This window comes from Dasypus novemcinctus, chromosome 25 (assembly GCF_030445035.2).
Source record: "Dasypus novemcinctus isolate mDasNov1 chromosome 25, mDasNov1.1.hap2, whole genome shotgun sequence".
Lineage (NCBI taxonomy): Eukaryota > Metazoa > Chordata > Mammalia > Cingulata > Dasypodidae > Dasypus > Dasypus novemcinctus.
The window spans coordinates 32,784,221-32,796,444 of record NC_080697.1 but is presented as its reverse complement, the minus strand read 5'-3'; the positions used below and the strand labels follow the sequence as shown (position 1 = coordinate 32,796,444).

The following is a 12,224-nucleotide window of genomic DNA, read 5'->3' as shown; positions in this document are numbered from 1 at the left end:
CACAAAGCACAAACAGAAACTTTGAGGGAAAGATGCCAAAACCCCCCTTAAAAACATTCTGAGGGGACAGTACCTTCAGGGCAGAGTTCAACTGTGAAAAGTTAAGTTTTTTCAATAGTTCTATTAATGATGCTCCCTTTCCCCCCTCCTGCCCCCAACTGTTTCTTTTTAGGGCTAAATACTAAGAGAGAGCTCTACTGAGATGCCAGGGAAATACCTGCTTTCAAACAAACTGAAGAGCCATAAATGGATGTAATTCAAGTCCTTCCTTCATTTCCTACTGTGTAGTACACAATTTCATACATTTATACTAGTGAACTTGTGATTATTTAAGATCCCTAAATTTGGTGTTAAAGAACTAATGTAAGCATGCTACCAGAATTTGCCAATGTATCTATATATGTATATATACAGATATGTAATTCAGTCTGGCTGTGAATCCAAGAGGAGCACAGTGCTGACAGTTTTTGGGAGGGCTGAAGGACTTACTCATGTTGTCTTGGGTTGATCACAGTTTTCAAATGCTGCTGCTCTTTATAAATAGCTAGTTTAGTTTCATTGTTATTAACTTAGAATTTCTATGGGTTGTTTGATCAACTCTACATATTTGCACAAATACAGTATTTTTAGTTTTGGTTTTCCAAATAGCCAAAGTAAGATAGTATGTGGTCTTTTTCCATGTACAAAGAATTTATGCCTCAAACTACAAAGCAGATATGAACATCATCCCCAATCTCAGTGTGAAGCAATCAACCTCACTGGTGATGTGCTGTGTACAGGTTCACACTCTTTTCTTAGAAAATAGAGAACAGAAAATGCATATATAGCTAGAAACAAGTATACTATAATGTATATTGTTTCCTTCCCATTCATCCCCTCCACTTTTCTCCACCGGTAACTGGGTGGGTTTCTGAGGTCTCATGCTACTCCAAGACACGAAGTTTGAAAGCTACTGGCCTGTGTGAGTTCAGACATAGGAACAACTGTCAAGTTTACAACATGCTCTTGTTCCCTGTACCTTCTCCTGGAAGCATTTCCCTCCCCTGTACTTATATAAAAGAAGCTAGAAAAGTATAAAGTGGTGGAAAATAAAATGTAAATAAAATTAAACCTGGGGTTAGATCCTATAATTTCCAGTGAGTTCAAGGTTCAGTTGCATTGTTATTTATTGACTCCCATAAATTAAAGGTTTTCAATACTGGAATTAAATTTGTTGAAAAAGAAGAAGGACGTTTTATAAGCAAATCAGTCAGGTCAATATGCTGTGTCCTGTTAGACAGCAAGATTCTGAAGCAGGGATCTCCTTCCAATCTAATGTAACTACTCCCTGTGACAAGAATTCAATCACTCATTCATAAAAATATTTAAATTAGCAACTAGAGACAAAGTTTTCTGTAATCAGATTCAGCTTTGTGGAACTAACAGTTGTGCGTAAGAATCATGTATCAATAACCACACAAAAAGTACAGGATGCTATGACTGCATAACAAGGCACCTGATCCAGTCTGACAGGGGTGGAAGTGGTAAAGGAAGGTGAAGTAGCAGTTTAGTAACTGGTAAATGTATGGGATGGGTCTGGGGAAAGGTGAACCTTTCTCCTTGGCAGAAGAAGTAGAAGACTCTCACATAGAAGACAACAATGCAGACAGAATAAATACCTAAGTAACAGAGTTGTTTCTAAATAGGTATATGTAAATTCATTCTCCAGAAACAAAATTATTACCTTCTAGGAAAGTTTATCCCTAATTCATTCTTCAATGGTGTGATAGGAGCCTGTTTCCCAGGCACCCAGGAGTCAACATTTGGGTCTGTTTATGGGGCTTGCTCTCATAAAGCCACTGATTTGCAAAAACCCCATGTTTATTAGTTTCCCTCCACAGCAACAGGAACGATGATCACCTCTTATGTATCTATACCCAGAAAGGTGGATCCAGTCTAAGTCCGGCAACCCCAGTCTGTCCATTCTAGTTACTGCTGGCATCCAGGAATTAGTAACCAAACAGGAACCTTACAGAAAAATTAGTTTTTAGTTCTCCAACTGGGAAAGGGCCAGGATAAAAAAATCCATGATTAGAAAATCATTACATGAGAGCTGTCTGTATTTAAGTTATTCAATTCATGATGAAATAAATAGAACTTGACAAGTACAAACTTAAGCAGTTCCCCATGCTTAAAACCTCAGAAGACTGAGAAAATCTGAACACTAAATATCACATTGTCTTCAGTGCTACTATCTTTCAGTATACTATTGTGGCTGTTTTCAGCAGTTATCTTTTAGAGATAGATGTTGAAAGTTTTACAGATGATATGGGATTTGCTTCAAAATCTTGGCAGGAGAAGTAGGTACATGAAATAAGGTTGACCATAATTTCTCAACTGCTGATGTAGAAAATAGTACCAGGGTCCTTTACACTAGTCTCCCTACTTTTGTACATGATTGAAATTTTCTATAATTATTAAAAAGAAAAAAATTAAAAAAGAACACATTATTGTGGGCTGCATTTATTTAGCTTCTAAAGCTAAAAAGACACTGTAGAACTTTTGACTTCAGTGTCATATTTTACAATTCTAACATTTATACACTTTTGACAATCTCCAAGTGATAAGATGACTTCAGCACATACGTACTTTAAAAAATGTAATACCACCCTCAAATCATTGAATCACAAAGACAAAAGTCTTTTTTTTTTTAAATTTTTATTTTTTTAAAGATAATTAGGTTACATAAAAAATATAGGGGGGACAACCAGCAAGATGGTGGTAGAGTAAGGAGCTCCAAGAACAGCTCCTGCTACAGGGCAGTTAGTAAACACCCAGAGCTATCTGGAGCTAGCTGAGCACCTGTTTGGGGGCTCCAGAAGACCACAAGAGCATCCTGCAACACTCTTGAAGGAATGAAAGGAGGAGACTGTTCATCTGCAGAGAAGAGTCATATTAAGTAGAGTGTGCCATGCCACGGAGGCTAGTGCCCATCCTCCACTGGAGGCACAAGCCACCTCAGGAGCTGTTCCAAGGCTGGAACTGAAAGCTCCACTTCCCAAAAATGGGGCAGAAAGAGACAATTGGGCACCAACTCAACTACTGATATGTAAATTTAGTGGGCTAAAGTATAATTCTGAGAACAGCTAAAGTTTGAGCCTGTCCAAGTCAGCCATCTTAACTCTGCCCCTGGCACGAGGGAAAGAGGGATGGAATGAAAATCCCAGTGCTGGTGGGGACCGGCTTCTTTCCATCCAGGCCAGATTGCAGCTCTAGCATAAGCCCCAGCCCTACCTCTGGCAGGAATGAAGCTGGGGGACCTGCGCCAGCCTCTCTGGGAAAATACCAGCCAAGCCGTGGAGGCCAGCAAAAGCATCCTACTTTGGCAGTGCAGGCTGCCCCAAGAGCTATTTTGTGGCTGGAATTGGAAGCTTCATTTCCCAAAAACGGGAGGAGCAGATGGTTGGCCACCGATTTTATCTACTGATTAGTAAATTCAGCTGGCTAAAGTATAGCCCCAAGAACAGCTAAAGTATGAACATGTCCAGGTTGGAAAAAGGTCGGTAGGCACCATTTTGACCCCGCCCCCAGCATGAGGGGAAGCTGGGCTGACCAAAAATCACAGTGACAGTAGGAACTAGTTTCTTTCATTCAGATTGGCCTGCAGCCCTAGCCTACGCTTCCTCCCTGCCAGAGGTAGTAAGGAGGATGGTGGGAACTGCACCAGCCTATCCAGGTAACTGCAGGTACCTTTGGCTGGCACAGACTCAATAATCAGAAGTCTACTGGGGCAACTGTGGTCATCTTGGACCTGCACTGCAGAGACTGCAGCTCACACCTGTACCTCCATCCCCACCCCAAGCAGGGGGGGAAGAGGCATGAAGATTCATCAGTCTCTGGGCAACTACAGCCTAGGCCTCCACAACTTAGATTGTTCTACACAGCTGTGACTCTGTCCCTAACTGCTGGCAAAGGAGAAAAGCAGAAGAAGCTTCACTGGTCCCTGGGGTAATAAGGGCAGCTTGAGCCTCCACAGCTACTAGCACCAACTCCATCTTTGGTTCCTATTGCACAACCAGCAAGGGGGAAATGGCAAGAAGCCCTAAACTAAAGAGAAAAACTGCACCCAGAATAAATACTCTAGTAATCCAGATGCCAAGACACCAACAAAAACTTACAATCCACACCAAGAAACAGGAAGATAGGGCTCAGTTAAAGGAACAAGATGAGCCTCCAGATGACATAAAGGAGTTGAGACAACTAATCATAGATATTCAAACAAATATCCTCAATAAATTCAATGAGATGGCTAGCTAAAGAGACTGAGGATATTAAGGTGTTGGATGAGCAAAAGAACGATCTAAGGCATACAAAGAAAAACAGATCTTATGGGAATGGAAGGTGCAATAAATGAAATTATAAAAACACCGGAATCATATAATAGCAGATTTGAGGAGGCAGAAGGATTGGTAAGCTTGAAGAAATGGCCTTTGAAAGTGAACACAGAAAAGAATAGATGAAGAAAAGAATGGAAAAAATTGAACAGGGTCTCAGGGAACTAAATGACAGCAAGATGCAAATATGCATATCATGGGTGTCCCAGAAGGATACAATATCTGGAGAAATAAAATTTCCCAACCCTAGGAAGGACATAGATATCCATGCCCAAGAAGCACAATGTACTCCCATCTGAAAAAAGCCGAGTAGACCAACTCTGAGACACATAATAATCAGAATGTCAAACGCCAAAGACAAAGAGAGAATTCTGAGAACAAAGAGAGAAAAGCAATCCATAACATATAAAGGATACTGAATAAAATTAAGTGCTGATTACTCACAAGAAACCATGAATGCAAGACAGTAGTATGATATATTTAAGATTCTACAAGAGAAAAACTTCCAGCCAAGACTCTTGTAACCAACAAGATTGTCTTTCAGAAACGAGGGCAAGTTTAGAATATTCACAGATAAAAAGAAACTGAGAGAATTTCTAACAGAGACCAGATTTTCAGAAAATCCTAAAGGGTGTGCTACAGCCTGAAAAGAAAAGACAGGAGAGAGAGGCCTAGCTCAGAGAGTCTAGAAATGAAGATTATATCAATAAAAGTAACTAAAAGTATCAAAAGAGTGGTGAAAATAAAATATGACAGATAAAACTCAAATAGGAATAAACGTAACCAATGATGTGAAGAACTTATATTTAGAGAACTGCAACTCAATGATAAAAGAAAAAAAGGCCTAAAACTGGAAGAAATTTTCATCCTCATGGACTGGAAGACTGTAGCAGTTTAATATTACTGATAAATTCCAAAAAGAAATATTGGATTATGCTTGAATCTGATCTGCACCTGGGGATGGTTGAGTTATGATTAGGGCTGTTGAGTCCTCACCCCTTCGTGGGTGGGAACACACAGATAAAAGGCATGGCAAAAAACAGAGTTGAGGGCTTCTGATGTTGGAGTTTGATGCTGAAGATTTAAGCTGGAGCCCTGGGAAGTAAGCTCACAGAGGAGAGAGAAGCCAGCCGTAGGAAGAAAGGAACCTGGAACCCAGAGAAAAGCAAGCCCCAGGAATGTAGGAACCCAGGAAGCCTGAACGTCAGCAGCCATCTTGCTCCAAACAGACTTTGGTGAGGGAAGTAACGTATGCTTTATGGCCTGGTATCTGTAAGCCGCTATTCCAAAATACCCTTTACAAAAACCAACCAATTTCTGGTATTTTGCATCAGCACCCCTTTGGCTAATACAGAAGACTAAATATCATTAAGATGTTCAGTTCTACTCAAATTGATATACAGATTCGATACAATCCAGATAAAAGTTCCACCAGCATTTTTTTTAAATTGAAAATACATTTATCAAATTTATTTGGAAGGGTAAGGGGTCCCAAATAGCTAGAAACATCTTAAAAAGGAAAAGCAAAGTCTCATCTCTAGAGTTTAAATTATATACCTAATTATAGTGTTAAAAACAGCATGGTACTGGCATAAATACACACACATAGACAAATGAAACCAAACTGATGGTTCAGAAACACATACTCGCATGTATGGTATGGTCAAGTGATTTTTGACAAGGCTGCCAAACCCATACAGCTTGGGAAGAACAGTCTATTCAACAAATGGTGCTGAAAGAACTGGATATCCATAGCCAAAAAGAGGAAAGAGGACCCTATCTCATACTTTATCCAAAAATTAACTCAAAATGGATCAGAAACCTAAAAATAAAAGCAAGACCCATAAAGCTTCTAGATGAAATTGTAGGAAAATAGCTGCAAGACCTGGTGGTAGGCAGTGGAGTCTTAAAGGAAATAAGAGGCGGACTGAGATGGACTACTAATGTTTAACGTATAGAGAAATTTTAATTAGCTTTACTGTAAAAGTGTGGAAACGTATAGTGTAGATGGTAACACATAGTAAAAGCTAGTTTATAAATGGGGATGTGATGGAAAATGGTAGTCTAGGTATGTAAATGCCAATTGACAGAATGCTAGAGAATAACCTAGGAAATGAATAGCACAGTAAACCAAGAGGTGGATGAGAATTGTGGTTGATGGTACAGATGCAAGAGTGTCCTTTGCAAGCTAGAGCAAATGTACATCACTATTGCAGGGTGGTGGGAACGTGGAGAAGCTTGGGAAAATACAACTGGGGTGACCTATGGACTGTGGTTAGCAGTAATGATATAATATTCTTGCATCTATGCCAAAGATGTACTGTGTTGATAATGGGGCAGTATGTAAAATGTGTGCCAAATGTACACTATGGCTGTGGTAACAATCAGATGATAATATCTTATCTGTAGCAAATGTTCCACTACAGTGTGGTGTGTTGATGGAGGGTGTTTTGGGGAATTCTGCACATGTGCCTGATTGTTTTATAAGTTTAACAACTTCCATCATAAAAGATATATTTAAAGAATAATAATAGGGTGGATTGGTAAAAGTACACCAAATATGAGGTAAATACTATATTAGTAGTAAGGTTTTGACAATATTCTTTCATAATTTGTAACAAATATCTCATGAGAATACAAGGTGTTGGTGGAGGATTGATGTATGGGATCCTGTATGACACGATGCATGTTTGCTTTGTAAGTTCACAACTTTTAGTATACATTTATTGTTTATGTATGTTCATATACAAATGATATAAAGATAGTAATAATAGGGTGGGGTGGGACAAAAATACTTTGGTTAGTAGTAATATTTTGACAATGCTCTTTAATCATTAAAGATGTTTAACAACAATACAAGGTATTGGTGGTAGGATGAGGTATGAGAGTCCTGTATGATGTTATATATGTTTGTTTTGTAAGTTCACAACTATTACTATACAATTATTGTTTATGTATGAGTGATATACTTCAATAAATTAAAAAAAAAAAATACGGGGGATTCCCAGGTGCCTTACTCCCCATATCTCCCACACTTTCCCACATTAACAACTTCCCTTATTAGTGTGGTACATTCATTGCAATTGATGGAACACTTTTTGGAGCATTGCTACTAAGCATGGATTACAGTTTACATTGTAGTTTATACACTCTCCCACCCAATTCTGTAGGTAGGGCAAAAGTCATTCTGTATCTATCATTGCAATGTCATTCAGGACAATTCCCAAGTCTTGAAAATGCCCCCGTATTACACTTGTTTTTCCCTCTCCCTGCCCTTGGAATCTCCAGTGGCCACTGCCTCCACATCAACGATATAATTTCTTCCATGCTAGAATCACAGTAAGTCTATAGGAGAATACCAATAAGTCCATAGTTTGTTCTCCAATCCTGAGGATTCTGGGATGGTGATGTCCACTTCACCTCTAGCTGAGAGGGGAATTCAATCCCAAAGGGCCAATGGATGGGACTCTGCTTGCTACATTGTCTTAAAAGCAACAGTAGTTAACATTTTAGAGGTTTACTCTGTTCTAGGTACTACACCAAGCTCTTCCTGTTGATTTCTCTCCTTCAATATCTCCAACAATTCTATAAGAGGTATGATTATTATCTGTGATGACCAGGCTAATGAGTCAACTCAGCCAGGTAATTGTGCCCAGTTGTTTGGTCAAACAAGCACTGGGCTAATTGAATACTAGGACATTTATGGACTTTAGCCATCAGTGAGTTTACTGCACAGACGGCTGATTACATCTACAATCAACCAGGGAGATTTCTGTTAGCAGTGAGTGATGCTTTATCCAATCAGTTGAGTGCCTTAAAAGGGGAAGTGATTTCAGCATTCATAGAGAATTCCCCAGTTTGTCTTTGGATAGCCACCATCTCCTAGGAACTCATAAAGGACAGTCATCGGACTTTCATTGGAGCTCCTGGTTTGTAACCTGCTTATGGAATCTGGACTTGTGCATCCCCACAGTCACATGAGACTTCTTTAAAATCTCGTACTATTTACAGATATCTCTTATTGATTCTGTTTCTCTAGAGAACCATGACTAATATACAGTCCCATTAAAAAAAAAGAAACAGAAACTAAGATGCAGGAAGTTGCATAATTTGCCCAGCTGTTAGGTGAGAGAGTCCAGGTAGAAATGAAAGAAGCTGCCTTCTCTACCACTCCTCCACACCTCCTACCATACTCCAGTCAGCTAGCATGTGGCCATGCTGAGGTGAGCCTTGGGAGTCTGACTCCAGGACCCATATTATTCATCACTCCACACAATGTCATTCCCAAATTCCTGTTAGTATAATCTAGTAAAGTTGGCTGTAGAGGTAATTCAGACTGGCAAGCATTGTTACAACTATCCATTATTCATTATAATGCTTTAATCTACCTTTCAATGGTGAACATACTTCATACAGCAACTGAAAAGCGAACAAGGAAGAAATCTCTTTAGGTCAATGCCTTGTATTTGTATGAGAGGTGCCATAAATAGGCTGAGTTTAAGAAGCTATCACGGGCCTCCTTGTTTGTCAAATGTGGCCTCTCCCTAAGCCAAAACTCAGCATATAAATGCATTACCCACCTCCCCGTGTGGGACATGACTTCTGGGGATGAGCCTCCTTGCACTGAGGGATTACTACCAAGCACCAACTAGCAATGCAATTGGAAAAAAACCTTGACCAAAAGGGGGAAAGGGTAAAGACAAATGAGTTTATATGGCTAAGACACTTCAAAGTGAGTCGAGAGGTCATTTCAGAGGTTACGCTTGTGCACATTTCAGCAGCAACTCCAGAGCCAAAGTAAATATTGCCTTAAATAGAGGGGCTCCTGAGGGTTCTGAAGACATCCAGTCACTAGTCAGGGCAGACAGCTCGGGAGTTTGGCACCCTGCCAGGGGCCCTACTTTGGAATTTATGCTCCCCAGTGTGAGAGTTGGACTCTGTTGTTTCCCCTACACATGGCTCTTCTGTCCTTCTATTTGAACCAATAGTTAGTACTAGAGTTGATAGTTATAAATCCAAAAGACTTAAATCTTTGGGCTGTCCATGTGCCAGCTGGACCCTGAATCTCAAAAGATTTACAACATCTACTCTTCAGTTCATTGGACTCACCCAGAACAGCTAGCAAGGAGAGGACTGATAATGACCATCTCAAGGAACAGAGTGTCTGCAACGGCAATCAAGAAATTTCCATCCATCTGTCCCATGGGACTTAAGCCCCCTCTCAATTAGAGGAGGAGTGGGCATCAGCATCACAGAATTCTCAGGATTGGGGAATGGACTATGGACTAGAGTAGACTTACAGTTGTTCTACTGTGAACTTGTTGCCATGGAACCTAAGCCCCCTCTCAGTTAGAGGTAGAGTAGGCATCACCATCACAGAATCATCAGGATTGGGGAATGGACGAGGGACTAGAGTAGACTTACAGTTGTTCTACTGTAGACGTGTTATGATCCTAGCAATGGAGGAACTTTTATCATGGATGTGGAGGCAGTGGCCACTGGAGGTTCCGAGGGGAGGGAGAGGGAAAAATAGGTGTAATTTGGGGGCATTTTTGGGACTTGGGAATTATCCTGAATGACATTTCAATGACAGATAAGGCCACTGTATATCATGTATAACTGGCAAAAATGTGGGGGAGAGAGTGTAAAACTACAATGTACATTATAATCATTGCTTAGTGGCAATGCTCCAAGATGTGTTCATCAATTGAGACAAATGTACCACACTAATGAAGGATGCTGCTGATGTGGGAAAATGTGGGAGGGCCAGGGAATGGGGTACTTGGGAATCCCCTATATTTTTAACATTCATATAATCTAAGTTTCTTTAAAAACAAACAAACAAACAAAAAAACAGTGATCAGGAGTAAAAGGACTCTTGATTATTTTATGAACTCTATCTCCCATAAGGGAACCGCTAGGCATTTTGGAATAAACTAAGTAAAATTTGTAAAAAAAAAAAAAAAAAAAAAACAACAAAAACTATCACGTTGTTTGCATATTGCTGGGGTCAGTTATGTAAGCATACCCATTTTCAAATAACTACATTCCACAGCCAAGTGCCCAGAAATGGAAACCATATTACCTGAAGCCAGCAAAGGATGTTAGGGTTGGAATGAGTTAGGCAGGGCTGCCTCTTGCCCACATGAAACTTTTAAAAGAATTAGAAAAAGATGCACCCTCCTCTGACAGATAGAGCCTAATGCCAGGGTGCAGCAGGGCAAGCACAGTAGCCTGAGGAGAGCAAAGTCTTAGCAGAGTCCACTATAAGGAATACTTTGGCAGACAAGAGAAAAAAGCACAGGAAGAGGATTTAAAAGCTCTAAGTTATAAATATCTAATCCTCTGGAATTTCAAACGCAAGGTGATTACATTTACTACCTGGTCTAAACCTAATTACAAATCAAAGGCCACAGAATAATCTAACAAACAAAAAATCCGCTGCCTGTCCAAGAAAACAAGATAAAACACAACTCAAGAAAATAAGATATTACCTGAGAAATTCGTTGATGCCTTGCTCGCTGAAAGACCCTTTGAGAAGAGCAAACTTCATCTTACGGGCGTTGATGGCTGCCATGGCAGGGTATCCAAACCCTCCAATCCCCAAGGCATTCTCTAGTTCATACTGGGCTCCAGCTTCTGTCCACAGCCATCTAGAAAAGCAGATTGGTTCAGAGCAAAGATCTCTTTCAAATTTGCTAGACTCTAATTAGTAGATATTAAAGGGCAAAAAATTACACTTTAAATATTTTGTGGCACAAATGGATATAGAAATATCAAGAACAGTTTTTAAACTCATGTGCTCGAGATGTGCTCTTAAGTAACATTTCCTCACTTATGTTCCCTAAACCCTAACTCCTAAAGTCTCCAGAATGGATTGATCTATCTATAAGACAGTTTTCCCCAGTCCCCAAAATACTATTCACTAAGTTATGTGAATTTTTCCCTTTCTTTGTTAGCTGAAATCCCAGAAATATCATTTGGGTTAGTAGTATTTAAAAATGTTACAATAACTTCTTAAAAATATTTTTAGAATGCAGCATTTTGTAGGCGTATAGCAAATATCTGTTGAACTAATGGAGGAGGAGCAAGGTCACTGGGAGGATAGCAGTGGGCACCAGATTTCGGGTGAATGCAACTCCTGGCCGCCGAGGTGCAAAAAGTAAGCTTTTATTTTCTAGTCTGGGATCCTAACCATTTAAAATAGGATTTCTATGAGATAAACATAAGCTGTGGGACAAGTAAATGAATTATAAATAACTTTTAGACTCTAATCATTAAAAGTTATAGAGGGAAACAGATGTGGCTCAAGCAATTGGGCAACTGGGCTCCTGTCCACCATATAGGAAATCCAGGGTTCAATACCCAGGGCCTCCTGATAAAGGCAAGCTGGCCTGGGTGACGAGCTGGCCCACATGGAATGCTGCCTGCCCCGCACAAGGTGTGCTGCCCCTCGCAGGAGTGCTGGCCCACATGGACTGCTGACGCAGCAAGATGATGCAACAAAAAGAGACACAGAGGAGAGACAATAAGAGACACAATAGAATAGGGAGCTGAGGTTGCACAAGAGAATGATTGCCTCTCTCCCACTCTGGAAGTTCCCAGGATTGTCTCCTGGAGCTGCCTAATGAGACTACAAGCAGACACAGAAGAATACACAACAAATGGACACAAAGAGCAGAAAATGGAGGGAGGGGGGAGAAATAAATAAATAAGTCTTTAAAAGTTATAGAAATAAAGCTGCATGCAACAATGTGATCTAATTTTATTAGATACATTACCTCGGATTTAAATACAACTTTACTGATTGTTTAAAAGAAAGAAAGTTGTCTTCCAACATTATAGAGACTA

General features: G+C 40.0%; 1 protein-coding gene across 1 annotated transcript in view; it reads right to left on the bottom strand.

The window, feature by feature from the left end:
* PDIA6 (protein disulfide isomerase family A member 6) overlaps positions 1 to 12,224 on the bottom strand; it is a 32,470-nt gene that overhangs the window by 4,405 nt on the left and 15,841 nt on the right. The window contains exon 11 of the mRNA XM_004459328.5: positions 10,868 to 11,026. Coding sequence (XP_004459385.1) covers positions 10,868 to 11,026 — 159 coding nt within the window. The remainder of the gene's footprint in view (positions 1 to 10,867; positions 11,027 to 12,224) is intronic.